The sequence below is a fragment of the Pristis pectinata genome, chromosome 23, assembly GCF_009764475.1.
Source record: "Pristis pectinata isolate sPriPec2 chromosome 23, sPriPec2.1.pri, whole genome shotgun sequence".
NCBI classification, from domain to species: Eukaryota; Metazoa; Chordata; class Chondrichthyes; order Rhinopristiformes; family Pristidae; genus Pristis; species Pristis pectinata.
Window position 1 is genome coordinate 19,020,276 of NC_067427.1, and position 27,707 is coordinate 19,047,982.

A 27,707-nucleotide genomic window follows, 5' to 3' on the forward strand; every position below is an offset into this window, starting at 1 on the left:
GTTAGAAATAGAGATACTATCAGTTATGGAATTGTATATATAACTCAAAGGGGTGGATGCATGTCTAATTGGATGGCTCCACCAAAATGGAGGCATAGGTACAATGGGAAGAATAACTTCCTTCTGAACTGTATTATTGTGCAGCCCTGTAATAGCAGTGGAAAATAGACCAGGGCAAATGGAAAATGCAAAATCAAATTACAAGGGGAAGGAAAGAAAAATATTAACAGCTTTCATATTGCTTGAAGGTCACTCTAAACCAATGAAGTAATTTTAAAGTGTAGTTTTACAATACAAGACACTAACTTCCACCAATGGTTTGGAGAACAGGGAACAGTAGGAGGAATTAATGCATGAGGCATCCATAAGTTCCTGTTATGGTTTAAAATTCATATAGTGGAATGCAAATATGTATCAGAATGAAACTCTGGGAAGGTATGATCCATGACACTATCTATAATAAAGGAGATATTTACCCTACAGCTTAATACTGGTTGGAGACTACCTAGCTCACAGCTTACCAGAGAAACAAATGAATGACAAAATGAAGTTGTCTATTATGCTGTTTTATTATAACTCTACAAAGCAATGACAGGTTCTGTAGTAACAAAGTCTATCCATTGCCTTAAGCAGACACGAATGACAAAAATCCATCAGGAATAGAGACAACCCTTATTTACAGTGGTCCTGAAAAATAACCTTTTCACTTAACTAGAAGGACTATATTACCCTGATGCAACCTGGCAATCTGTTTTTTTTTCGATTTCAAAGAAACGTGGAAAATCCAGTTTGAAACAGAGGCACTGTTCTATCCTGAATTTGTCCAATTTTTTTCTCTTTCAATGGCCTTTTGCAGAAATGATTTCAGACTAAGCAAACTAATCTGCAACCCAATATCCTCCTCTGAACGAGCTTCTCTAATGGGTGTCTTTTGTCTGAAGGAACAATTCGATACACTTAGAAAAATATATCTTTGGTCTGCATGTTTTACATCATAATTCTTCTTGGGCATCACTGAAGTCTACTGGCTACAAGCTTTTATTCAATCCATCTGCAGATGTGGACACATTTGGCAGGGCTGCTATTTAATGTCCATCTGTAATTGACCTGAGAAAGCTGGTAGATTGCCTCAAGCTGCTATGTCAATATGATGTCGCTGCTCCACAATGCTGTTTTGACTCCAGGATGAAGACATAAACAGGATATTTTCAATCAGGATGCTGTGTGACTTGGAGGTGAACTTTCAATTGGTATTTTCATGCACCTGCTACCCTTGTCCTTTTTGGACTAGAGAGGGTGTTGAAGCCTTTGCCAACTGCTTCACTGAATCCTGCAGATCAAACAGACTGCAGCCTTTAATGTGCCATCTGCAGTTATTTAAGCTTATTAGTGAATGGTTTGTGAAGTTTCCCTGAGATTAGCTGAACTCAAATAAAGTGGCAATAGCAGGGTCTCCAGTGCTGTTCTCCTCACTAAAACTTTCCACACTGGCAACAGTAATCAGGATTTTGGTTGCTCTCCAGAGCTCAGGGTGTTCTTAGAAACGTCCCCTTCAGCTGAATCTCCAGGTTTATCACTGACAACTTCTTTCATAATTTCCAGGGAGCCATCACCAACCACACGCTGAACTTTTTCTCCTCTTGCAGCCAATATTTCTTCAATATTCCTGATGGCATCAATCAAAAGAGTAAAAATTGTTTAAAAATCATGCCTTTAACACATTTTATAACAATCGCATGTGCCAAGGAAACCTCGAGTGGGGTTAGAAGTGGGGTTAGAAGTGGGGTGGGGTGGGGTGGGGTTGCAGTCCCAGAGAGGAGTGGAGAATGCAGATAGAGGGAAAATATTGATGAGATTGGAACTCACATTTCCAGACCTGTAGTTCAGCTCTTTGGATGCTACTGCTATTTTCTGCTTTCAGAGGCTTGGGGCTTTACTGCCAATGATCTGGTTTTGTCACAGTTATGTTTATAATAAATTAGGGAGAGAATTCTAGAGTTTAGGAGATAGTTAGTTTAAGTTACTGACATGGTGGCAATAAATAGCAAAAGTAGCTAAGTGGCCAGAATTGGAGTGTAGAGATCAGAAAGGGTTTGTAGTGCCGGAGGAAGATGAGAGACATACAGGTTTTAGTCATAGGGAGAGTTTAAAACAAAGATAAAATTTTATAATTTTGAAGTCTACTTATGGTTAACAATAAGTAGAAATACAGACAAGATTACTCCAAAACAAATTTAATTTTCACAACAATTTACTAAGTATATACCCAGACATTTTGCACAAATCTAGTCAATATATTTCAATCCTTTCCATTAATTCCTGGCTATATTTTTACAGTTCCTTATGATCACCCATAAGGAAAAGGAAGTAGCAGAGGAAAACTATGCAATTGATTAGGAGAGTGAAACTGCCAATATTGAGCCCCACTACGTTGCTGAAATTATAAGTAGAATTCAACCAGTTTAATCAAACTAATCAGGACTTACTTTTTTCCTTCTAAGTCTGAAAACCACCCCAGATTGTCAGCTATGATGTGATGATTGCTGCACCCAGGGCACTTTACAATAACCACTCCATTATGATAAGCAAGTTTGGAAATCCTCTTTGCAGATCTTGCATTGCACACCTGAAACAAGATAAAATACTCATCTGCATTGTCACAGGAAATGCCTAAGTCACAGTTTACATCACCTTTTTGCCTGGTTCTATTTTCCTTTCTCTACTTGGCAGCTTAACCTGCCTCCCCACACCAAACCTCTCCCCTCAGCTTGTCCACTTTTCTAAACAAGCACCAAATATTGAACAAAGGTAATCAGCTCTCCGGCCTCTGAATACTCCATAACTGCTTGGAGGTTAAAAAGGAACTTCCCTGTCCTTCTGTTCCCTCCATAAATGTCCCCATATTCTCATGCAGCTCACAACATATAAAGGGTCTTTGTGGGCAGTACAGTGGGTAGTAGAGCTGCTGCCTCACAGCTCCAATGATCAAGGTACGACTTGACCTACGGTTTGACTTGATCTATGTGGAGTTTGCATGTTTTCCTTGTGACTGCATGGGTTTCCTCTGAATGCTCCAGTTTCCTCCCACATCCCAAAAACATAAAGGTTGGTAGAATAACTTACTACTGCAAGTTGCCTTTCGTGGGCAGATGAGTGGTCGAATCCATGGGAATGGGGTGGGGGAGGTGTTGATAGGAACGTATTAGGTTATGATTAGTGAAAAGACCGATGCTTGATGGCGGGACTCAGTGGGCTGATGAGCCCGTTTCCATGCTGTATCTCACTGATAGCTCTCAGAGTATTCCCATCAAATCCATTCTTTCTCCTTTTACTTTGCTCACCACTTACAGTGGCCCATTGAACATACGCACCACGATGCTGCTGCAAGCAAGTTTTTCACTGTACTTGCACCTCACCGTATTTGTGCACATGACAATAAACTCCACTTGACCTGACCGGCAGGCACGGTAGTGTAGCAGTTAGCGTAATGCTTTACAACGCCAGTGACCTGGGTTCAAATCTGGCCACTGTCTGTAAGGAGTTTGTACGTTCTCCCCGTGTCTGCATGGGTTTCCTCTGGGTGCTCCGGCTTCCTCTCACATTCCAAAGACGTATGGGTTAGGAAGTTGTGGGCGTGCTATGTTGGCACCAGAAGCATGGCGACACTTGCGGGCTGCCCCCAGAACATTCTACGCAAAAGATGCATTTCACTGTGTGTTTCGATGTACATGTGACTAATAAATAAGTCTTATCTATCTGCACGTCCTTGGGATGTGGGAGGAAACCCACGAAGTCATAGAATCATACAGCATGGAAACAGGCCCTTCGGCCCAACTGGTCCATCCCGACCAAGATTCCCATATAAGCTAGTCCCATTTACCTGCGTTTGGCCCATATCCCTCTCGGTCACAGGGGGAACGTGCAAACGCCACACAGACAGCACCCGAGGTTGGGATCGAGCCCTCCTTGCTGCTTCCCCCCGCCAGATTACACACTGCGAATAGAGTCGCTACAAGGGGCACGGATGCAGTGGCACCCGGAGAATGCACATGTGCTGGGGGTCGGGGCCGTCCTCTCGCTCGGTGTCAGTGGCTCACCTTGCAGGTGTAGACCAGCTGGTAGTGGGTGGCAGCGGCCTGGGCCGCACCGATGGCGGCCCGCCGCCTCCGGCCGCTCCAGAGGTTTCTGCAGTGGGCCGGAGGCCGGCCGCCTCCGCCACCACCGGGACGGAGAACCCGGCGCAGGCACAAGGCTGAGCACCCGGAGGCCGCCGCGACCAGCCGGGAAGTCACCGCTCCCCCGAAACGGGCAAAAGCGAGGCCCAGGCTCATCGCTTCCACTTGGGCCGCAGCTCGGTTACTATGGAAACTCCAGTGTGAGCCACGACTGGGACTGCGTCACTTCCGCTTTCTCCTGGATACCCGGGACTTGTCATATCACGTGACAGTGATCGGGGTCTGTCTCACCTGCAAGGAGCTGAACAAAAGCAAGGAAAGCTACATCTATATCCATAGAAAATTAACATCAGCTTAATATGATTGAAAATCTTTACATTTGTCTGCAATAAATTGCAACTATTATGTTTCTTCCCATTGGTTTCAAGAGAAACTAGTTGCACCAGCGACAGATCCGCACGGCTTTGTCCTGTCTGGAACATCAGCTGTTTCTCTATCCACGGGTGGTGCCTGAGCTGCTGTGTGCTTCCACAACCTGCTGTTTATAGAAGTAATAGTATTTACAGCATCCCACACTGCTGCCTCTGCGATATCCATCGGCTCACAGAAGTATTATGTGCACCTCGAAACCATTGTGTTTGACTTCGCAAAAATAAAGTAGTGAGGATATGTGGCTTGTCTGTAGTGGGCAGACACTAACAGTTGCAATTTAATGCAGACAAGTGTAAAGTGATACACGTAGGTTGCAAGGTCAAAGATAGGCAGTCCATATAGTGGGTGAGGGAACAGTGAATCATATTTGGGAAGGGCGTTTATGGATGGAATTTATACATACAGTACTTAAAACTTCAGAATTTTATTATCACTGACATACGTGACAAGATAAGTTGAAAAGGAATTGATTTCAAAACAATTGAGGCCTTAATTGATCTTCTTTAAGGCCTCAATTGGAATATTAAAGTCAATATTGGGTACTGCACTCTCGGAAGGATAGCTTGACTTTACATGTGTTGTTAGATTACGAATACTATAATAAGAAATAGAAGCAAAGATAGGCCATTTGTACATGCTTCAGCATTCAACAAAATCATGGCCAAATCTTTTACCTCTCTGCGACTTCCCTGCACCAATCTCATATCCCTTAATAACCAAAACGCAATTGAACTGTTTTTTAAATATGTTCAGTGACTGAACCCCCAGAACCCTGTTGGATAGTGAATTCAAAAGTCTACTTCCCACTGGGTGAGGAAATTTCTTTTCATCTCTTTACTGAATGGGTTATTCTCGTCCTCTGGCTCTAGACACATCAGTCAGGGGAAATTTCATTCCTGCATCTACCCTGTCAAACCTCCTAAAAATGTGCATGTTTCAATGTGATTACATTTCATTCTTCTAAATTCTAGAGAATATAAACCCAGTCCGCTTAATCTCTCCTCAAACAATGAACCTGCCGCCCAGGAATCAAACTGATAAACCTTTGCTGCATTCCCTCTATTGCAACAATATCTTTCCTTAGATAGGGAGACCAATCTTGCAGAAATCCTCTCACCAGCGCACTATATCATTGGGGTAGGATTTCAAGTCCTCTTGAAATGAAGGCCAATATACCATTTGCCTTTCTAATTGCTTGCTGCACTTGCATGTTAACTTTCAGTGTCCAGTGCACAAGAACACCCAGGTGCCTCTAAACACCAACATCTTTCAATCTCTCACCATTTAAAAAAATGTTTTGCCTTTTTTTATACCGAAATGGATGACTACACATTTTTCTACATTATATTCCATGTGCCATCTCCTTGCCCTTTCAGTTACTCTGTCTATATTCCTTGAAGTCTCTTTGTATTCTCCTCACAACCTACACTGACACCTAATCATCAAGAAAACTGGATATATGACAGTTGATCCCTCATCTGGATCATTGAAATCATCCATCTGCATTTAGTTTCTCCAGTATAGAGGAGATCACATCGGAAGCACTGCATGTAGTACACTTGATTGGAAGAAGTGCAAGTGCAAGTTAATCACGCTTCGTTTGAGAGGATTGTTTGGATTCTTGGATGGTAGGAAGTTTAGGTAAAACAGCAGGTGTTTCATCTCCTGTGGTTGTATGGGAAAATTCAGATGAGAAGGGAAAAAGTTGATGGAGATGGATAGTATCTTGAAAATACTGAGTCTTCCCCTCCACCATCAGATTTCTGAACAGTCCATGAACACTACTTTGTTATTCCTTTTTTTGCACTATTCATTTATTCTGTAATTCATAGTAATCTTTATGTCTTTGCACTGTACTGCTGCCACAAAACAACAAATTTCACAACATATGTCAGTTATAATAGACGTGATTCTGGAAAGAGAGGGGAAGATGTGTATTGTGGCAGAATCTTGTGAAGTTGGTGCAAGTTGAGAAGGATGATTTGTTGAACATGGAGGCAGGTGGGGTGGAGGGAGAGGATCATGGGAACTGTCTGGGAGGTGACTGGGTGAGAGCAGAGGTAGGGGAAATAGATGAGACATGGTCAAGGTCTCTGGCAACTATGGTGTAGGAGAACCCACGGTTAAGAAGAGGAAAACATCAGAGCTATCTGTGTGGAAGGACTTGTCATTACAGCAGATATGATGGAGCCAGGGGTGGGGGTGGTGAACTGGGAGAATGGAATGGATTCCTATAGCAGTGGGTGAAGTATAGTTGAGATTGCTGTGGGAGTCTGTGGACTTGTAATGCATTTTTATTTCTAGCCTATCCTCTGAGAAGGAAAGAAGGAGATGGAGGAAGAGAAGGGGTGAGTCAGAAATGGACAATGTAAAGGTGTGGGCAGGGTGGAAATTGACAGCACAAGTCAGACTTGACAATATAAACCTGAAGGCTGTAGGGGTAAGAAAGAGGAAATAGTGTCTATGACTGTTTGGGAGGCAGTGGCCTAATGTTCGGTGGTGGGGTCAGATTCAGATTAGTTTATTGTCATACACACCAGGGTGTAATGAAATTCCTTGCTCACGAGAAGCTCACAGGTAATAATAAATAGTGATGAGAGCAAAACAACAGAATGGTGCAAAGATAGTGTGCAGTCTGAAGCAGTGCAAAAAGAAATGCCAAGGTGACAATAACGGAATAACCAAGAGAGGGAGAATTAGGAGTCCGAGGATGTGGCGAGTATGTGAGAAGTTCGGCCTCTGTAAAATTGAGGCCAGTTCGCCCGCCTGCCACAGTGCCGCCCTTATCAGCGTTTAACAATACCGGGGATCACCCCTTGTGAGTGGAGTGCTGAATGTTGTGTGTGCAGGAGGTCAGGTCATCAGTGTTTCCTGGAACAACACAGAAAGCGCTGGGGGAACTCAGCAGGTCAGGCAGCATCTATGGAGGGGGTGCTGTTCCTCCAGCGCTTTGCGTGTTTTTTTATTCCAAAATAAACTTTATTCATCATAAAAAATACAAACTATATACAACAATAAAATAGTGCAAACCTTTATATTCATGGACGGATCAATCATTAGTGTTACCTTCTTATATAAAAAACACAGCACCAATGCCACTCATATGGCTCCCTGGGGTGCTACCCCAATCCCATATTTACAATATTTAAGGGGCTTTCTCACCTGACCCTGCCCCTCCCTCTCCAGTGGCAGAAGAACCCTAAACTGTGGTCCTTTCCCACCGAGCCCTTGCGTTGGCTGCACCCAGCTTCATTGCGTCCCTCAGCACGTACTCCTGCAGCCTGGAATATGCCAGTCGGCAGCATTCCGCTACGGACATCTCGCAGCGCTGGGAGACCAACAAGTTTCGGGCAGACCAAAGGGTGTCTTTCACCGAGTTGATGATCTTCCAGCAGCAGGTGATGTCCATCGTTGTGTGTGTCCCCACGAACAGCTCATAGAATCCTGTTACACAGCTGCTGGGGATGAAATGTGACAAGGACCCTTGCATCTTTCGCCACACCCTCCTCGTAAACCCACAGCCTGCAAAGAGGTGGGCAACCGTCTCGTCCCCAGCATAGTCCTCCCGGGGGCAGCGCGTGCTGGGATTTATGTTTCAGCCATGCAGGAAGGATCTGACTGGGAGGGCCCCTCTCACCGCCAGCCTAGCGAGGTCTTGGTGCTTGTTGGTGAGTTCTGACGATGAGGCATTCTGCCAGATAGTCTGGACAGTCTGCTCAGGGAACCACCCCACAGCATCCATCGAGTCCTTCTCCTGCAGTGTCTGCAGGATGTTCCGTGCTGACCACTGCCTGACGGACTTGCGGTCGAAGGTGTTGGTCTGGAAGAACTTTTCCACGAAGGACAGGTAGCGCGGCAACGTCCAGCTGATTGGGGCGCTGCGCGGCAACGGGGCCAGGCCCAACCCTCGCGACACCGGGGACAGGTAGAACCTCAGCACGTAGTGACATTTGGTGCCTGCGTACTTTGGCTCCACGCACAGCCTGATGCAGCCACAGACGAAGGTGGTCATCAGGAGGAGGGCGACACTGGGGACGCTTTAGCCCCCATTGCCCAGGGACTTGTGCATGACGACCAGTCGGACCCGCTCCATCTTGGATCCCCAGATGAACGGGAAGACGGTACGGGCGATTCCCAGGCCAGAGGAGCGAGGAACAGGCCACACCTGCGCCAAGTACACCCGGCACATCTGCGGCCTCCGCCGCTCCGGATCCGTGGCTCCGGCCGGGGCGCGCCCGACCCTTTCAATTGAAGTCTCGCAGCGACGAGAAGTAACGCGAGACTAGGCGCGGGTATTACCCGGCATCCTCCGCTCCCGCCCTCTCTCTCCTCCCCCCCCGCCATGGTGAGTCCGCGGGCTCTCTCTGCACCGGGCGCAATCCGCCGCCATCGGCCCTGCTCTGGGCGCATCGCACCCTCTGGTGCCCCGCCGTCCATCGGCCGGCCTCCCGCTCCACCCACGGTCCGGAATTAGGGCGCGATGGTGCTGTGAAGCTGACGTTTGGCAGGGGTTCAGGTTCGGAGCGGGCTGGGGGGCGCCGCCATTTTACGGGTTGTGTGTGTGGGGCGGGCGGCCGGTGGCTGCGTTGCCCTGGCGGGCAGGGCAGGTTGATGCCCTGCGCTGCTCTGCCCGGGGACAGACGGGTGGCCGGTTGCTGCCCTGTAAGATGCCACCGGGGCCCCGAACCGGTCGTTACCGATTCCGCAGTGCTGCTGCAGCAGTGTGGAAGTCCGGACCCAACGCCTCTCACCTGCGGCACCGTAACCCAGGCCAGGCCCCGGTATTTGCGCCGTGGAAGCTCTACGGCCACGTTGTGTGTAGATTTGGATCCGGTGCCGGAGCGATTCATTTTTGGGTCATGTTAGAGGGAATGGTTTAGGGTGGAAATGCCAAATGAGGCCTGCGGATCTGATGCAATTCATGCGGGGAATCGGGGTGCACAAGTTCCAGGGTTGCAGATGGGCGAACGGAGCGGTTGCTTTTCCGGTAAGATGCCTCCTAAACGGGTAGAGTTGAAGCACATGACATAAAAAGGGGGTCTTGTTAGTGTGGCTACCGAATTGGTAAGGTTACAGACAACAGTGAATAGTTATTCAGATTGAACAATAAACTGAGAGAAGTAGCTTGACTTGTGAAGTGGAGGGTTTTGGGTGGTAGTCAATTCTGCTGTATCATGAATTTGATTTTTCCCTTTTTCAGCCGAAAGGGAAGAAAGCCAAGGGCAAGAAGGTGGCCCCAGCCCCTTCTGTTGTCAAGAAGCATGAGGTGAAAAAAGTCGTAAACCCTCTGTTTGAAAAGAGACCCAAGAACTTTGGGATTGGTGAGTTCTGCATCCAGTCCAAAATCTGGGAGACTGCGATGAGCAAATGTGAATCAGAAGCTGAGAGCATTGATTGTACTGAGCCACTGATTTAAAAGTTTCATAAGTCAGGGTTATTGCTTTTTAATCCTGTAAAGCCAGTCTTTCATGAGGGTCCAGAGGGAAATGCTTCTATCTGCAGAAGGGGGTAGAAGTTTGGAACTCATTCTATAAACAACTGATGGTAGGTCAAATGTCAGACTTTGTTCTGGGCTAAGTCTTTGGTTACCAAGGTGTTCATACAGGAATAAACAAGTAAATGAAATTAAGTTCTTGTTCATTGAATATTGGAACATGGCTTGGGATAAATGTTTTGCCAGGGGTGTTAGTGGCTTTTTGGTTACATTTATGATCCCCAGGGAAAATTATCTATTTTGTCATTGGCAGGGATTGAATTATGTTAGTGAGGTTGCAGGCTTAAGACCTGATCCAGCTTTAATCAAGACTTCATAAGGGATGTTTGCTGCAGCGGTTCAGAACTCAGTGCACTATCTCCATTTTGCTGCCTGTAAAAGGTTGCTGTAGGTGTTTGCATCTAAGTTGCTCTTCATTGTACACCAAAGAAACTTGGGGGGGTGGGGGGTGGCGGGCAAGGGATATTTGAAACTGAGGTCAGTCAGCCTATAGGAGGAGTGGAGGTGTTTGTGTGGGATACAATTACAGCTAGGATGGAATCCTGGAGTTCACTATTCCCATTCTTTCTACAGGTCAGGATATTCAGCCCAAGAGGGACCTGACAAGGTTTGTGAAATGGCCACGATATGTTCGGCTTCAGCGCCAGAGGGCAATCCTGTACAAACGTCTAAAGGTGCCTCCTGCAATCAACCAGTTCGCCCAAGCCTTGGACAGGCAGACTGGTGGGTCCTGGTGTTATAGGAAGCTTTGAAAGATGCCAAAGGGAATTTTACCTGCTGCATATTTCTCTTCCCCTGCCTCTATGGTGTGGATTCTGTTTCTGGGTCTTAAGGAAATTGTCCATTCCTGTTTTCTCAGAGCATGCAGGGCAGGGCCAATGGGTTGGGAGCCTCAGAGCTTGCAGATGATGTAAACAGAATATTTGCTATCTGAGTTTGACGGATGACATTTATCCACCAAGATCGCTGATGCACTCTTGAGTCCCTATGTCCCAGCAGCAGCTCTTAGCACTTTAATACTTTTCCACCCCCCTCCCCAAACCTTGGTTTAATGCTGCTTTCTCTTTGTAGCCACCCAACTCTTCAAACTGGCACACAAGTACAGGCCTGAGACTAAACAAGAGAAGAAGCAGAGGTTGCTGGCCCGGGCTGAGCAGAAGGCAGCTGGGAAGGCTGACGCTCCCACAAAGAGACCTGCTGTTCTCCGATCAGGTGAGTTGGGTTCAATGTTTTTGTTTAACCTCTGGCTGACATTGGATGTGGAAGCAAATAGGATTCTTCTCTGTAAGGTGAGAGGAAGGATTGACATTTGTTACTGATATTAATTATTATTGACAATGGAGTCTGTTCCAGGATCTGGATAAGGTATAGTGATGCTAATTCAGGAAGCTGCTTACAGTTAATTGCCATTGAGTGCTGTTTTGCACTTCTGTGATGGACCTGACTCCACCCTTTTGTTAGCTCAACTTCTGTTGAAGCTCATCTGTTTTTATTTCTGACATAATTCCAGGGCATTCCCAGCTGGCTGCCTTGATTTGCCTTCAGTAAACTCGAGCGTATCCATTTATCATTATCGTAATTTTCACTTCAGCATTCACCCACCTTTTCTGTTCTCATGGACTTGCATGGGTGCCCTAGTGGATTTTTAAAATTTTGTTTGCATTCCTCTGCAATTCTGGTCCTAAACTATCTGTAAGTTCTTTCACTTCTGGCTTTGAGTGTCCTTGATTCTATTATTTCCACTGACAGCAGTGCCTTTAGATTACCTGAAGTTGTATTGAAATATCCCTGGGCTTTGCATTGGTGTTGAGAGGTAAAGACTGCTGTTCCAATCTTTGGTTTTGAGTTTTGTTGTGGTGTTTCCCTGTTGATCTCATTCCTGTGATAACCAAGTTGGCTAATGTTGCAATGATGTTTCTGAATTTCTTCACCTGAAGATCAGCATGTAGAACAACCAAACGAGCTTTTTAACACTGAGCAACAAGCCATGGGTCTTCTCTCATCTTCCTTGTGCTTTAAGATTAAGGATTTTTATTGTCTAGAGTCTCTGGGATATAAACAGCAGTTAAATGCAGATCAGCTGTGAACTAATTGGTGCAGCACAGAGGGATTGAATTGCCCACTTGATTCTGTAAAGGTGCTAATATCAAATCATGATGTTGCCTTGTTCCTCTTCCTAAAGGCCTTTATCCCCCTCTGCAGGTGTGAATACTGTCACTACATTGGTGGAGAACAAGAAAGCTCAACTGGTGATTATTGCACATGATGTTGATCCTATTGAGGTAAGAAGCCTTGGACTCCTTGCTCCCTGGATCTGGAGAATGATCCAATTTGAACCCTAGGCCTAACTGTATTGATGACTTTAATGGTGCTGGAGATTTCCCACCTGGAGTGATAAAGCTGTTTTGGAGACAGGTTGTGCTTCCTTTCATTTATGGAAAGGCCATTCCACACTCATCACAGCTGCTCTGCACTACACAAAGGATGATATTATTTCTCATGCTTGTTGAGGGAATGGTGATGATGAAGCTATTTCAGTTTCATTCCTTGGATCTGACCAAGCCAAGTTCATGAATTACCCCCGGTCTGCACAGTAGGAGCTGGAGGGTATTCATTGGTGTGGCATGGGGGCTTGATTGGGTCATCAGAATCTCTCCTTCCCTGTTGATTTGTCTGTGCATCAGCCTGGCTAATGTGATGATGATTTTGAATTTCTTCACCTGAAGTTCAGTGTGTAGATTAAACAAGTGAGCTTTTTAACCCTGAGCATCTAGCAGAGGCTGTGCCATGTATGTGATTCAGAGGGGCCTTCCCTTTCTTCCTAAACCTCAATGTTCCATCCAGTAGTTGGGAATGAGAAACTGGGACCAAGATTAAAAAGATCAACTGAAATAAATCCTGGACACCTGCAGCAATGTGTGGGTGAGATGAGATCTGTCAGTTTGTCAACTTGGTGTTTAAACTCTTGCATGGTTCCTTTAATGGCCTACCTTCTGTTCCCAATTTCTCCTTGTCCCTCTATTAGTGGATACCTAAGCATAACATTCCTTAAGTGCATCGTAAGCTGAATCAGTGGGTTTTAAGTGCACCTTGAGGTTTAAGATGCACTTAAAACCCACCAATTAAGCTAGGATTTTGATCTTTTCAATCTATTTGACATTGATTTTTTTCTTTGTGAAATGGCTAGGATGTTTTGCGTTTTATTAGTGTTGAATAAATGCAAGCCAGTAATCATCTCCATTCTCTACTTCTCTGATGCCACCTCCAGTTGGTTGTGTTCCTGCCTGCCCTCTGTCGTAAGATGGGAGTTCCTTATTGCATTGTCAAAGGCAAAGCCAGACTGGGACGTCTTGTGCACAGGAAGACTGCCAGCTGCCTTGCTTTTGCACAAGTCAACCCGTGAGTAACCTGTCTATGATACTGGCAATTGGGAGTGACATGTCACTGGGCCTGCTCGCTGCTTTTCCCTGCTGGGGTGTTCGTGTAAGGAGGTGATTGTAATAGTTCCAACACTGAGGGACTCGTGCATGCTGAGCAGTCAATAGATGCTGCTCTCATCATGGCTGAATAGCAAGAGCTGATCCAATGAACAATACTTCCAGCCTTGCCTGGTGTCCCCTACTACTGGGATTGGTATGCTGGTGGGCCAGAATCCCTGTAGTTCATGACCTATTGGTAGTGAACTACATGAACATTGAGAGCAATGCCAGAGATGTTAACTGTTGAGGGTGTTGGCTTTTTGGGGTTTGATTCTAGTCTCCAATGGTGTATAGTACATTAAGCCAGGGTTTACAGCAGCTTTCTATGTAGCCATTCTGACAAAGACTGAACCAAGAATGCAATGATGTGCAATGAATTTCTTCACCTGAATGACCATGTGGCATTTTGAGCTTTTTAACCCTGAGCATTTGGTTCATTCAACTGATTCTATGGTACTTTCAACATCAGTGTTTATTAAGGAACTAATAACCTGTTTTTCTCCCTCAGTGAGGACAAGGGTGCAATTGCCAAGCTGATTGAGGCTGTGCGGACTAACTACAATGAGCGATATGATGAGGTATGATCCTGGCTTTGTAACTTGTCCAGTTGAATGATTTAGTTGCTTATCCCCCCCTCCCCACTGCTGGAGGTTGAGGCTCCCTAGAATACATTGCAATGAGTGGATGAACATCAGTTATATAATCTTAAACAACCTGTAGGCTGGGGATGGTCAGGCACAGCTACCTGCTGTCCTATGTGGAAGGGTGGTGGATACTAATGGGTTCTAGAATGTAATGGTTGGAGGAAGGGGGGTGATAATAGGGCCCTGAATAATTGGGACAGGAACTAGGGTCTTACAGGTTCAACTTTAACTGTAGACCCATGAGTCTCTTTGGAGGGGTGGTGCTGATCCTGTGAAATGAGTACTGGGAGATGTCTGGATCTCTCCATTTGGGGTGAGGTGAGGCTGGTGGGACCAAAGTATTTACAGAGGAGCTAGGTGCAGGATTGTTGCTAATGATGGTTTGACCTTTGATACCTTCTCTTTCAGATCCGTCGACACTGGGGTGGTGGGATCCTTGGGCCTAAATCTGTGGCTCGCATTGCGAAGCTGGAGAAGGCCAAAGCCAAGGAATTGGCAACCAAACTTGGCTAAATCATGTCAACTGTGCCCATTGTACATAAATAAAAGTAATCGTATTTTAACTTCTGTTCACTTTTTGAATTGAGACTATCTGGTTGAACTGATCTTGGTCTGGGACAATACTACAGCCTACACACAGTCTGCTCACCTTCCCCTCTAGCACCTGGTTAATGTTTAGAAATCTGTGGTTTAGGGTTTCAGTGTACTTGTGCATAAACATTGTTGACATCTGCACTTTCACCCCCTTAGTCTTAATCAGGTCAGTACATCAAGAAAGCCCACTTCTTTCTTGGATCCTGTGTTACTGTTGATGCTTCTACAACTTCAGTTGAAGTATCTCATTGGAGGATCACTGGTGATTTGACATGTTGATTGAGACTCTGCTCTTATTTGCTGAAGTATGTTTCAAAAGTGCTGAGGAAACGGGGCATCTTTGTATATTGAGCCTTCGAATACTAGGGAACAAGATTAAATGTCTCAGCCACACTTCTTGTGAACAGGTTTTTTTGTCTCAGCATTCATTGGGTTTCTGCAGGCACTTTCCATGCATAGTATGGGAAAAGATTTTGATTTTGCTGTATCTGACCTAACAAGCTGCCATAACTGCTTCATTTAGCTAGTTCATACTGGAACATTGCTAGTGTCCAAACACTGTCACTAAGATCCCTGGGGCCACTCCAGTTCAAAGGCCATGAGTACTAAGGCAGGTAACCAGCATCTGCTGTTAATCTGTCCAAAATCACCCAGTTATTGTGCCTTCTGAGTGGCTGTTCCTTGACTTTTTATCACATCTCTGTACCTGTGGGTTTCTGTTAGTCATTTGGTTTCCTTCCACATAACAAAGATGTGGTGCCCAGTTAATGGGTTAATGTAGTGTTGATAAGTGGCAAAATAATGAGTTGAAGAGTAATTGAAAGAAAACAGCTGCAGAGCCTGTGGTGATTGTTTTGCTGGGAACTTGTGTAGAGCTGTTGTAAGGATTTTGCCACAGTTTGTAAATTCCAAAGCTTGACCATTTTAAGAACAGAGTCATTAATAATGTTGCTATTGCTGGGAAGGAACAGTTGGGCTGAATGGCTTGTTCCTAGCAAAATATATTTGATATTTTCCGCTAGTGGTGTCAGATCCCTGCTGTAAGCTTTGGAAGCATTCAGGTCTGTAATCAGTGCTGCCTGGTGGACCATGCGTTTTGTGCAAAAGCTCTTCTCAATCAACTAAAGGGTATTCTGGTGCAGTGATGTCTGCTTTCACCAAGCAGTGGTTCCTACTTTCAGGGCACTGGAAAAATAACACCAACTCTTGTTTCTGCAAATCCTTGTTGCTATATTGGGCTGGTCACCTTTAAATGCCTGATGGATTATTCTAAGCTCTGTCATAGAGATTACCAACTCAATGGAGGAAAAACTAAAAGGATATTTTCAAACCCTTGAAATGTAACCTCACTGATTCCTGGGAATCTGGTCCATGGCTGCTCAAAATTCAGCGCCTATGCTTGGGAGCATCACCACCTCCAACCCTGGAAGAGTCCATGGTTCCCACAGTTGGCTCACTACTAGCCATTTTAAGAACCTACCAAATTATAGTGGAAGTCAGTCATTGATAATCCAGAGGGCCAGACTGTAGTTTGATAAACAAATTTTATTGTGAATATGCACAGCATGATTGTAACATTTCCCATTTGGTGAAAAAGCATGCAGCAGGTAGAATGGATTTCCAGAAGCTCTGCTGACATGCGTTCACTTTGTCTCTAAGCAGGGACTTTCCGTATGAACTTCTGGAACCACATATAGGAGGTAGCGGCACAAAGCCCATACCTTTCAAATAAAAACACAATTCATTGATTGTAGCAGAATTGATAAGATATAACCTGTCAGAAAGACTGAACAAATTGAGGTTCTTGCCTGGAAAAGTGGAGCTGATAAATGACCTAATGATGGATTACTAATAATTATCAAAGGGCTTTGATGGAACAGACAGGGAGATGTTCCCACTTGTTGGGAAGAACAAATCTAGAGCGCAGGAAAATAAGGCAGTCAATAATGAACCCAATAGGGAATTCAGGAGAAATCCCCCCTGACCAGTAAGAATTTAACTTGAGGGCAAGAATAATGTGTATTTAACAAGCAAGAGAGAAATCAAGTTGTGAAGAGGTGTGCATTGTACATGACTGACAATCAGGACTGAGGTCTGTTCCATCCCGTTCTCTTAAAACAATGGAATTTTATTCAACACAGCTGCTCCAACTGTAGCTTTGACCGGTATTGATTCCTGTATCAATTTCTTAAAGATGTAAGTGTTGCTGGCAAGGCCTGCACTATTGCCCATCATTAGGTATCCTTGCTGGTAGTGGAACAGGTTTGGGGTATCAGAAGCTGTGTCACTTTCTGACCTGCTCCCGTAGCCACAAAATCAAACCTGCTGGTTACTAGTCTGGTAACCACTGTACCTTTAGGCCCTTCAGTATCTGCTACTTAAGAGATTAGAGCTTGCAATAACTTCCCTTTGAGTGAAATTGCCCTTTGACCAAGACACAACCTAGGCTAATTGTCATGGTCTTACCAGGTTAGTATGTACTGCAGGTGCTCATTCCTCAAGGTGACACGAGTCTGCCCACCAACAGGGCCTCCAGGGACTGTGCTGTCTGTAAGAAATGGTGCTACAGTCAGATATACAAGGGGACACATTTCTGCAGTATCTGCTCAGATCATCCGAAGGTGCTTCACCACCCATCAAGTATTCGTGATGTGCGTAGTTAATTTTGTCAAAACTCTAAATGGAGACAGGAATGCTGCTGCCCCTGGGCCACCACTGTTACTGTCACCCACACCATCCTGCACATTCGTGCCTCCCATCCCACCCATCAGTGGTAACTTCACGTTGGTCTATTTTGTGAGGAAGAATAAAGATGCCACAATTTCTTTTAACTAGTGTTGGGAAGCAGAGGAGCTGGGAGTACAGGTACACAAATCATTAAAGTAGTAAAGCAAGGGCTTATAGGAGCATGGGGTTGCTTTCTAGAGGGATATAATTAAACAGGAGAGAAGTTATGTTAAACCTGTACAGATTCTTGGGTGAGATTGTAGGAGTATTTTGAAGAGTTGATCATCACATTGTTTAAAAAAAATAGAGAAACTGGAGAAAGTGCAGAAGAGATTTGTTATAATGATGCCAGAACTGAGAGACTGTAAGCACTGCTCAGGATGCACTGAGCTGGCTTGGGCTCTCCTCTCAAAGACTGATGGGTGTTATGATGGAGGTCTTAAGATCATGAAGGAATTTGACTGGGGAGATGCAGAGAAGCTGTTTCTACATGGGTGAGACTAGAACCAAATACCAGATATCTACTAACTTCCAGTTGGGGGTGTAGAGGGACACGTCTTCATCAGTGACAGAAGGGAATGTGCAAGTCTCTACCTCCTGGAGGGGTTGAGGTGAAATGCAAAGATGCATTTAGGACAACGTTTTATAAACACTTGAAGGAGAGAGTACAAGGACTTTTTGATGTGATGTGGAGCACAAAATCTGGCAAGGACCAGTTAGACTAACTGGTTTTTACACTGTGAATTCTATGGTCCCATTTGACAATGCCATCAGCTGCTGAGTTGGGTGCAGGATGGAGCACATGTTGGGGCCTATAGCAAACAGCTGACTGAACAGCAAAGAGCAAGAGCACTTGTAGTCTATTACACATTCACACCTTGCTAACCCATCACAATCTTGGTCATGGTTGAAGAAGATATGGCTCTATCTGTGCTGGTGTAATTATTGGCAGGGTTTTTGACTGGAGAGGTGAGTGGAACAGGACCCAGCTTCTATTCTTTAATTGAGAGGCTACAGGAAAGGTAAATTGGAGCTGATCAGGCCTGGTACTTCCTCAATGAGCCATGCAGCAGAACCCCATTCACATCCAGGATAACTGTGTGATCAGTTGGACAGGAGGAGCGGGTGTCCTGTACTGTTCCCTCAGCAATATCAGATAGCCAAATTCCAAAAGAAATATATTAAAGAAAGAAAATCCTTTGTCTTCAAAACTTCAGGCTGTCCCAAAGCTCTTATGAAATGTCATTTTTGTAAAGGAATTGGTACACTCTAAGCTCTGACAGACAGCAATATCAGAATGACTAGGTCATCCAACTTAGTCTCGTAGGGATTAATATTAGTCCAGGACACTTTCCATGCTCCCCTTTCCATAAGAAATATTTGTCTCTTGAATTGGAATCTGGGCAACAGTATTAAACCTCTCACAATACTGCTTTCGCTTAATAGCTGCCATCCAAGAATGAAGCACTCCCTCAGTACAGTACACTCCCCTCTGACAGTGCAGCACTGCCTCATTTTACCTCTTTGACAATCTAGTGCTCCCATGGGACGGCACTTCCAACAGGGCAACGTTCACAGACAACTCCACTTCCAACTGCACCTTCCCCAGCAGAAAGCAGAGAGTTCCCTCGGTACCGCCCCACTGACAGGATAGCACTAGCACTGCTGATACCTTATGACCAACATGTCTTACCAAAGTCTGCATCAATGAGGATGGGTTCTGTGTCTGCAATCTGTGCCATTGCCTCTAAGTCACGGTAGTGCCAGCAGTTCTTCCCAATGTCATTCTGCGGTGTGAATGGTTTGCGCGTTTCAGACAATCGAATGACCCCAACCAGCTCCACCTCATCTGTAATCTAGGAGGAGAGTTAACATATGAGTTCCTGAGGAAAAGCCTCACAGCTCCTCAGAGTTGCAGAGCCAAGCTACCATTAACAATGTAGAGACGGTCCCATCAATATCAACCCAGACCCACCCTGTCCATCTGTGGCAGTCTACAATTTGGGCCTGACTTCTCTGAAAAGGTCACGCAAAGGTTCTGTGGGGAAGTCTAGGGTCCTTCCGCTACTGGACATCGAGGGGTTGTGTCTGGTGGGGAAGCCCTTAAACAATGGAAGGGTGTATCACCCCAGGAGTCCACACGAGTTGCAATGGTACTATGTAAGCAATGTGTTAACACTACTGAAAGTATTGACACTAAGAATGTAAAGAGTTTTGCACTGTTTATTCGATTATATATATTTTTTATTGTGAATAAAGTTTATTTTTGAAATAAAAAATATGGTCAATAGAAAAATGATCCCCAAATCTGAGCTCTCTCATTCTATTGGCAACAATAGGCAGTGCCACAGCCAATGGAGCACCTCCACACCACAAACCCCAAAACACATCTGAGCAAAGGCCCTCACTGGGGTCTACCTACCCCCGGAATCCTTTCCCATGCTTCACATCAGGGATGCTACCCAGCCACTGAATTTCCTTTTACCCTTCAAATGCCCCTAATCTTCACTCCCCCTCACCTGTCCTTTTGTCCTCGTTTCTGGATTGATCTTCTTTCTAGGTACAAAGCCCCTGTTCACAAGGATCCGCACTCTGAAAGGAAAAAAGAACAAACCCAGTTCATCTGGAGGTCATGGTGCAATGTATTGGCCGTGAGCTCAGAGTTTTACCATCAGTCCTGTTGGGCCAGGCCAGAGGAGGACTGAAGGATGGGAAAACTGTTGTATTGATCACAGTCTGAGCTTCCAGTTAAGCCATACTATAAGCCATACTAATCCACCTTGGAGGCTTTGATGGAGCGAGTGTAGAGGGAGTGTCAATCTAACCCCTACCACATGGGGTCACTGAGCAGCAGTTAACTGTCAGTGACTGTCAGCTGCTCATGGTGAGGGCAGGATTCGAATAAAGAAACATCCCAGTACACAGACATGACCCTGTGGGGAGCTGTGAATTGGATGCCAGCTTTTCCAGAGGAGAAACTGTCCTTAAAATACTTGATGTTCAGCTGTTTTTTCTGCTGTTGAACATTAATATAAAATATAAACACCTCAGTTTGAGAGAGACAAATGAGGAGTGTTAGTGACTTTTGACCTCTTGGATTCTATCTGAGGATCTCCTCATGTTCCTGTGTAACGGATTCAGGGGACTGAATGTCTTCCTGCTGTTCCAGTTTAATAGACTCAAGGGGCTGAATGGTTCCTTCTTGGCCCCTTCAGGTGCTTGGACTGCAGGGACCGACTGTGCCTGCAACGTACCCCAGGTCTGTGCAGTCAAACGGTGTGACCACATTGGCGCCGGTGTCTCCGCTGGAGGTCAGGCGCCCCGCCTCTCGTGCCTCCCTGTCAGGGTCCACCATCGAGCGGGGCATGATGTAGAGCTCCCTGGAGTGGTCAAACCTCCCGCGTACCATCACCCGCCGGTACTCCAGCTTCTTCACTTCCAGTTGGCTGTGGGGCACAGCACACAAAGGTAAGAAATGGCGTAACCATGGAAATGGTTTAATAAAACAAGCCGCAAAACTAGATCCTGGACTTGAACAGTTACTCATCAATGTGAGGGGTCATTGCACTTTGTCCTTTGACTTATCACCCCAACACTGGCCAGTCAGTGGAGGAAATGGACAGAGGATGAGGCTCAGATGGTCAGAGCAAAGGATTAGACAGCCAGGCGTTGAGGATCGGCTGTACTGATCTGGTTTTAAGGATATCAAAAGAATAATTATTATGTGAACTGCTGAAAGTCAGAGTTAATTCAAGAGCAAGGGGTCAGTTACTTCTTGCAGGGGCAGAGTTCACCCTTCCTCAAGCACAGGAGACAGAGTTACTCCCGAGTTTACAGGTGGGAAGTCAGTGTTACTTAATGGGCAGTGAATCAATTATATTTTGGGATCGAAGGTTAGGTATGTAGAAGGCAAAAAGCTGCAAATCTGAAATAATGAGAGGAAGTGCTGGAAATACCCCATGGGTCCAGCAGAACAAGACAAGAGTTACCATTTCAGGTTTCCTCTGACGAAAGGTCATCGACCTGAAACGTTAACTGTTCCTCTCTCCACAGATGCTGTCTGACCTGCTGAATGCTTCCAACATTTTCTGTTTTTATGTCAAAGTTAAGCATTCCTTACGCCAGGGGCAGGGGTGGGATGGGGAGGGGAGGGGCAGTGTTATGCCAGGGAAAGGGCAGCATGGGTCAGTGTAACTCCAGGGGCAAGGGTGGGAGGGGGGGGGGTGGGGGGAGCGTGGGGAGAGGGTTTAGTGTTACTCCAGGAAAGGAGGATGATGTCAGTTTTACTTACTCCAGGGGAAGGGGCACAGGGTCCAAGCGGCTCCTTTCTTTCAGTTCCTTGATTAGCTGCAGTTTCCATTTCCGACGTTGAACCTAAATGGAGAGTGAAAGTGTCAGAGACAGACAGTGCAGCCCAACGGGCCAAGGCTCAGGACGCCGCAAGACGGAGACTTGGACCTGCACAGTGACCTGATCTATAAACACAACTAGATCCAGACTGGAGTGGGGCAGGGATATTGGAGTAATGGGGCATAACGTCCTTCTCTGAAGTGACCTTGCAGAGTGTAAATGTCAGCACGAATTAGTCATTCCACTGCACTCAGATCTCTGACCTCCAGAGTGACCCTTAACCCCACAATCACCATTGGCTCCACGGTCACTGACACTGCACACAGACTGCCAGAAACTTCACAATGACTGCCAACCCCAATTTGATCCCTGAACCCCTCAATAACCACCATCCCCTGCAATCACTGACTCCTACAATCTCTGATCTCTCACAGTAACTGCCAGAGTATTATTTACATGGTGACACTGATGTTCACAGACACCCATGTGTCCTTGTACACAAAACTAAATGTGCAGGTACAGCAAGCAATTCAGACAAATAATACATTGGCAGTTATTGTAAGAGGATTTGACTGCAAGAGGAGAGATACTTTCTCCAATTACATAGAGTCCTGGTAAGAATACATCTGGAAACTTGCATACAGGTCTGGTCTCCCTACCCAAGGAAGGGGATATCTGTGATAGAGGGAATGAAGTAAAGATTCCCCAGACTGATTCCCGAGGTGGCAGGTTTGTCCTGCGATGAGACAGTATGCAGTCTGGGCCGACACTCGCCTGAGTTCAGAAGAATTGGAGACATGATCTTGTTGAAACATGCAAAACTCCTGTTGGGCCTGACATGGTGGATGCAGAGTTGATGACCCCTGGTGGGGTGTCAAACCCCGAGGCCTCATGTCTCAACTGCGAGAAGAAGTTTCTTCACCCAGAAGGTGGTGAATTATTGGAATTCTCTACCCGAGAGGGCTGTGGAGGCTCAGTCACTGAGAATGGTCAAGGCAGAGATCAACAGATTTTTAGGTATGAAGAGAAACAAGGGATGTGGGTTAAGTGCTGAAGAACAGTAAAAGATCAGCTACGACCCACAGGCCAGTTCAGACCCGAAACATTAACTTTGCCTTTCCACAGAGGCTGTCTGAGCTGCTGAGAGTTTCCAGCATTTTCAGTTGCTATTTCAGATTTCCAGCATCTGCAGTTGTTTGGTTTTCATCAGCCATGATCTGATTGCATGCTGGAGCAGTGAGAGGGGTTGGAGCACTTACTCCTGCTTTTATTTCTTACGTTCCTTTGACCTGCCACCCCAGGCCAAACCCAGCTCCCTGGAACAATCCCACAACGACAGCAGAAACTCAGCCTGATCCCTGACCCCCACCCCCACCCCCCACAATGAAGCGTTGAAACTCACCCTGACCCCTACACCATACAATGACCCCTCACCCCATCCCAGTTCCTGAACCCTTCCACCCACCAACGAGGAACCTTGAGCTCCACACTTGTTCCCCCCGACCCACTCGCCCTCTTGTAACCCTGGCCCTACAATGGCTCCCATCCTCTGCTCTGACTCTCCACACTCATCCTGCACATCGATCACCCCTCACCACAGTGTGTGAACATGTACCGAGCGGCCGTGATACCTGCCAGGTTCCGAGACCAAAGGTGGCGACTGGGATCAGAAGCAGGGTCCACTTCAGAAAGGAGTCCTCGGAGCCCTCGGAAATGGTTGCCGTGGAGTTGCATGCCACATTATGTCTCACAACAGTCCCTGAGTTACAAACACAGCCTTGAGTAATAGCAGGGTCTGAGCTTCATCACTGCCCTTACCTCCATCAGCCGCACAACTGAGTGGATGTTTCGAGGATGTTTCCCCTGATGAAGGGCTCCAGAAATAGGAATAATACTCTCGGGATAAAGGTTGCTCTACTGAAACATACTTATTACAATGCAGGAGGCCAGTTGGAGTGGAGTCTCTGTCAGTCCCCTCAACGTTCCCATCAGTCCCATTCATTCTTCTGTAGCCGATTCTCTCTCATATGCCCATTAACTCCCCCAGACTCTCCTGTTACTTACCTAGGTAAGGGGCAACTTGCACCCAATTAACCTCCCAATCTGCACATCTTTGGGGTGCAAGAAGAAACTGGAGCACCTGGGGAAAACCCATACTGTCACATGGAGAACATGCAAACTGCCCACAGACGGCACCCGAGGTCAGGACTGGAGGCAGGGGTCCTGGAGCAGTGGGGCAGCAGAACTACCTACTGTGCCACCCTAACGTTGGGATGCCGACTGACTTCTCTCAGGGGGTTGGGAATGATTGTAACTGCTGTGACGGAATTTTGCACTACAGAGGAATCCTGGCTTCTGGGGATGAGCTTGGTAAGTGGAGTCGAAGACAGTGATCAGTTTAAGTGTGAGCTCAACGGACGGTAGAGCCGGCTCAAGGCACCACGGAGCTCACTCCTGCTTCTACTTTATTTACCCTCCTCATCTCCATTCATCAGCCCCACAGCCCTCCCCCCTGATCTCCAACCTCCTCCAGCCCTCCCCCTGAACTCCCAACCTCCTCCAGCCCTCCCCCTGATCTCCAACCTCCTCCAGCCCTCCCCCTGATCTCCAACCTCCTCCAGCCCTCCCCCTGATCTCCAACCTCCTCCAGCCCTCCCCCTGATCTCCAACCTCCTCCAGCCCCACAGCCCTCTCAGTTTTACTTACTCCATTATGCCTTTATTTACCAAGGCCCAAAGCTTCCTAAACATCTTCTTTAAGCTACCACATAAAAACCCAGTCTTTGCCCAAACGTTTGGTCACTTTCTCCTACTGTCTCTATCTGTGGTGCAGTGCGCTATGTTAGAAGTATCATGTTGCAAGTCACTGCAGACACTTCCTTGCTGTGGCTGCACAGTACTTGCTTACCTTTAGTCTTCCCTGTGGCAAAGGGCAAGATCAGGTGGCTATCACGGGTGACTTCTGCTGAGCAATTATTCAGTATCTGTGGAACAAAAAGAGAAGACTGAAGAAAGTTTTGAAGGGGCCTAACATCAGTGGTTTTGTGTGTGTACCTTCGCTCTACTGTCCATTGTTTCCTCTCACACTGATTCCAGGAGCTACAGTTCAGAAGGAGGCCATTTGGCCCACCCTCTTGGTTTTGGCTCTTTGAAAACTTGAGGTACAAAAGAGTGGTTCAAATGGTAGGGTTGCTGCCTCACAGCTCCAGTGACCTGGGTTCACTCCTGACCTCCTGTAATGTGTGGAGTTTGCATGTTCTTGCTGTGACTGGGTGGGTTTCCCCAGGTGCTCCGGTCTCCTCCCACATCCGAAAGATATGCAGGTTGGTAGGTTAATTGGTTGCTCTAAATTGTCCTTAGTGGGCAGGTGAGTGGTAGAATCTGGGTGGGTTGTTGGGAATGTGGGGAGAATAAATGTGTGGAATTGGTATAAATGAGTGGTTGATGGTCAGTGCTGCTCGGTGGGCCGAGAGTTCTGTTTCCATGCTGTATTTTCCATGACTATCTCTGACGTAAAAATGTTGCATTGGGAAAATGGGAGATGTAATCAATATTACACATACTCCCAATGACAACCCTTCACCAAACCTGGAGCAATAAAGTGACAACCCAACTGGTACACAGTGACCAACCTGTACCCCGATGGTACACAGTGACAGATCTGTACACAGCAAGACTGTAGTCTAGTGGTGTGCACTGACAGATCTGTATCCACCGGTGCTGCACCTGTGGTATGAAATGACAGAGCTGTATTCACCAAGGCTGTACCCCTGTGACATACAAAGGCAGATGTGTACCCATCATAACTGTTCCCCTGACCCCTCGCACATTAATAAAGTGAAGGAGGCTGGGATGAATTTCCTCCTGGTAATTTACAAAAGTAAACTCTTGCAAAGTGAATGAAGCACCTTCACACTAAGAAGTGTGGACTCTGTCTTTACCTCTCGCTGCCTTGGTGCAGCAGCCAGCATAATCAAAGACCCCACCCACCTGGGTCATTCTCTCTTCTCTTCCATCAGGCAGAAGATACACACCACCTGGTGGTACGTACCTAAGGGCACGTCCCACCAGGCTTAGGGACAGCTTCTACCCCCACTGTGATGAGACTATTGAGCAGTTCCCTAATACGATAAGAAGGACTCTTATCGTATTACCTTCTACCACAATCTACCTTGTTGTGACCTTGCACCTTATTGCACTGCACTTTCTCTGTAGCTGTGACACTTTACTCTGTACTGTTACCGTTTTTACCTATACTACCTCAATGAACTCTGTACTAACTCAATGTAACTGCACTGTGTAATGAATTGACTTGTACGATCGTTATGCAAGACAAGTTTTTCACTGTACCTCGGTACAAGTGACAATAATAAACCAATACCAATACCAAGAAGCAAACAGTTACAGTCCAGCTCTGTGTGGTGGAGGAAGCCTGATATCGTGCCCACTGAATTGGCTGTTCAACCTCTGTATGTGGATGAAGTACTGTATGTTAGAGTTTCAGTGAGGTATAGAGCATGCCTACCTTGTACACACTAAGATTGCATATAGTGCAGAACACACATATCTTTCAGCTTTCTGTTCAAATGAGTAAATTATGAATAGATGCAGAATGGAGAGCCAGGGTGTTTCAAACTCCACCTGTCATCTGACCAACACGGAAGAAACTACTCCCGATGGCCAAGACAGGCAGGGACCAAGAAATATTTGGTGTGACTGAGAGTGCTGGAATGAATCAGTGTTTCCTAAGCAGCACTGAGTGTAACGGGGACAACAGGTAATGGCGGTGCGTGAAACATCCGGCACCAAGGGGTGCACTGCGAGCGGTCTCACTGGGCACCGAGCAAGAGCTCGATGACGGACGGCAGCCCACCACCCGCGGCCCCCGATCGCGGGGCTGAACTCACCCAGGGCCCGAAGGGCCGCCACCTCCGGATCATCTGCAACATTCTCCTGTGCAAGCGGAAACACGGCGACGCTTCCGGGTTGCGGCCGCCGACCACAGCGGGAGGGGCTGTGAGGGAGGCTGGGTCTGGGAGGCGCTCGTCTCCGGGAGGGGACGCGCTCCTCCGTCTCCTGCAGCGTTTCACATCCACCCTGCTGCCCTGTTTAAATCTCACCCCAGGGCTGAGGTCCGTCTCTGTTGATCAGTCTTTGGCCATTTTGCAAGTTTGTTGGAGGTTCGTCCTGATATTTAAGGAGGTCAGCTGGGCAACATGGGAGGAGAGGGAAGTGCAGCCTGGTGTACATTATTTTTAACAACAATTACACTGCATGGGAGTTGGTATATAACCACGGACGACCAGAGGAAGCCCGAATGCCACATCAGGTCATCTAGATTAGGCCTCTAAATCACTGGCTTACTGATGAGTGAATTAGGCATGATTCTTTCTACTGATCATTGTTCAATTCCCAATACTAATCTAATGTCCAATAATTAAGTTCAATTGCTTTTTCACATCCCGAGGTGAAAAATGAGGGCAACTTCAGAGTTACAGACAAAGGAAGGGGCAGTAAGTCCTGATTCTTGATCATTGTCCAATCACCTCTGCTGCAAGAACAGTATGACGGTAGCTTCAAGCTCAGTGTTACTGTCCACACATCAAATAATCAACTTCCCCAATTTAGGTATCAGTTCCAGAGGGCATTTGCTGTCTGAGAATTCAAAGCACTGCAAGGAGGGAAAGTAATACATCAGAATTCTTTTCCACTTTCCTGAATATTGACGACAAATTCTCTCCTCCGATGCTGAAAAATTAATATTCATAATTTATATGTTCTTGGTCAAAGATGATTTTGCTTTTCATTGACTA

General features: G+C 46.2%; 3 protein-coding genes and 4 non-coding genes across 8 annotated transcripts; 5 read left to right on the forward strand and 2 right to left on the reverse strand.

Moving 5' to 3' along the window:
* Nucleotides 1-552: 552 nt before the first annotated feature.
* On the reverse strand, nt 553-7,846 carry dnlz (DNL-type zinc finger). The gene is made up of 4 exons (XM_052037083.1): nt 7,770-7,846; nt 4,098-4,476; nt 2,487-2,626; nt 553-1,666 (listed from the first exon to the last, which is right to left on the reverse strand). Exons 2-4 carry the CDS (start codon nt 4,329-4,331, stop codon nt 1,501-1,503), a joined length of 540 nt encoding a protein of 179 aa, XP_051893043.1. The 5' UTR covers nt 4,332-4,476; nt 7,770-7,846; the 3' UTR covers nt 553-1,500.
* Nucleotides 7,847-9,599: 1,753 nt separating this feature from the next.
* Nucleotides 9,600-14,787, forward strand: rpl7a (ribosomal protein L7a). The gene is made up of 8 exons (XM_052037475.1): nt 9,600-9,614; nt 9,766-9,928; nt 10,675-10,824; nt 11,173-11,313; nt 12,304-12,383; nt 13,370-13,500; nt 14,089-14,158; nt 14,633-14,787. Exons 1-8 carry the CDS (start codon nt 9,600-9,602, stop codon nt 14,735-14,737), a joined length of 855 nt encoding a protein of 284 aa, XP_051893435.1. The 3' UTR covers nt 14,738-14,787.
* On the forward strand, nt 11,002-11,075 carry LOC127582322 (small nucleolar RNA SNORD24). Its single transcript, XR_007958097.1, has one exon. It is a non-coding gene; the product is annotated as a small nucleolar RNA SNORD24 (small nucleolar RNA).
* On the forward strand, nt 12,005-12,083 carry LOC127582319 (small nucleolar RNA SNORD36). Its single transcript, XR_007958094.1, has one exon. It is a non-coding gene; the product is annotated as a small nucleolar RNA SNORD36 (small nucleolar RNA).
* LOC127582321 (small nucleolar RNA SNORD36) lies at nt 12,794-12,872 on the forward strand. Its single transcript, XR_007958096.1, has one exon. It is a non-coding gene; the product is annotated as a small nucleolar RNA SNORD36 (small nucleolar RNA).
* Nucleotides 13,938-14,010, forward strand: LOC127582320 (small nucleolar RNA SNORD36). The gene has a single exon (XR_007958095.1). It is a non-coding gene; the product is annotated as a small nucleolar RNA SNORD36 (small nucleolar RNA).
* Nucleotides 14,788-16,343: 1,556 nt separating the features above from the next.
* LOC127582107 (surfeit locus protein 1) lies at nt 16,344-27,037 on the reverse strand. Of its 2 annotated transcripts, none has more exons than XM_052037120.1 (9): nt 26,802-27,037; nt 24,803-24,878; nt 23,527-23,654; nt 21,837-21,919; nt 20,800-20,991; nt 20,065-20,137; nt 19,239-19,401; nt 17,285-17,366; nt 16,344-16,539 (listed from the first exon to the last, which is right to left on the reverse strand). In XM_052037120.1, exons 1-9 carry the CDS (start codon nt 26,841-26,843, stop codon nt 16,473-16,475), a joined length of 906 nt encoding a protein of 301 aa, XP_051893080.1. In that variant the 5' UTR covers nt 26,844-27,037; the 3' UTR covers nt 16,344-16,472. The 2 variants fall into 2 exon arrangements, with proteins under 2 accessions (XP_051893080.1, XP_051893081.1); XM_052037121.1 differs by having other exon boundaries at nt 23,531-23,654; nt 26,802-26,873.
* Nucleotides 27,038-27,707: the final 670 nt, after the last annotated feature.

Excerpts from the sequence above, each read along its gene's own strand:
- dnlz (XM_052037083.1), bottom strand. The coding sequence starts at position 4,331 with ATGAGCCTGGGCCTCGCTTTTGCCCGTTTCGGGGGAGCGGTGACTTCC. Across the intron at positions 2,627-4,097 it reads AGCTGGTCTACACCTGCAAG|GTGTGCAATGCAAGATCTGC; the intron begins GTGAGCCACTGA and ends ATCTTGTTTCAG. Across the intron at positions 1,667-2,486 it reads TCAGACTTAGAAGGAAAAAA|GAATATTGAAGAAATATTGG; the intron begins GTAAGTCCTGAT and ends TGATGCCATCAG.
- rpl7a (XM_052037475.1), top strand. Across the intron at positions 10,825-11,172 it reads AGCCTTGGACAGGCAGACTG|CCACCCAACTCTTCAAACTG; the intron begins GTGGGTCCTGGT and ends TTCTCTTTGTAG. Across the intron at positions 11,314-12,303 it reads ACCTGCTGTTCTCCGATCAG|GTGTGAATACTGTCACTACA; the intron begins GTGAGTTGGGTT and ends CCCCCTCTGCAG.
- LOC127582107 (XM_052037120.1), bottom strand. The coding sequence starts at position 26,843 with ATGTTGCAGATGATCCGGAGGTGGCGGCCCTTCGGGCCCTGG. Across the intron at positions 24,879-26,801 it reads GGCGGCCCTTCGGGCCCTGG|ATACTGAATAATTGCTCAGC; the intron begins GTGAGTTCAGCC and ends TTTGTTCCACAG. Across the intron at positions 16,540-17,284 it reads CTGCAGTACATACTAACCTG|GTATGGGCTTTGTGCCGCTA; the intron begins GTAAGACCATGA and ends TTTATTTGAAAG.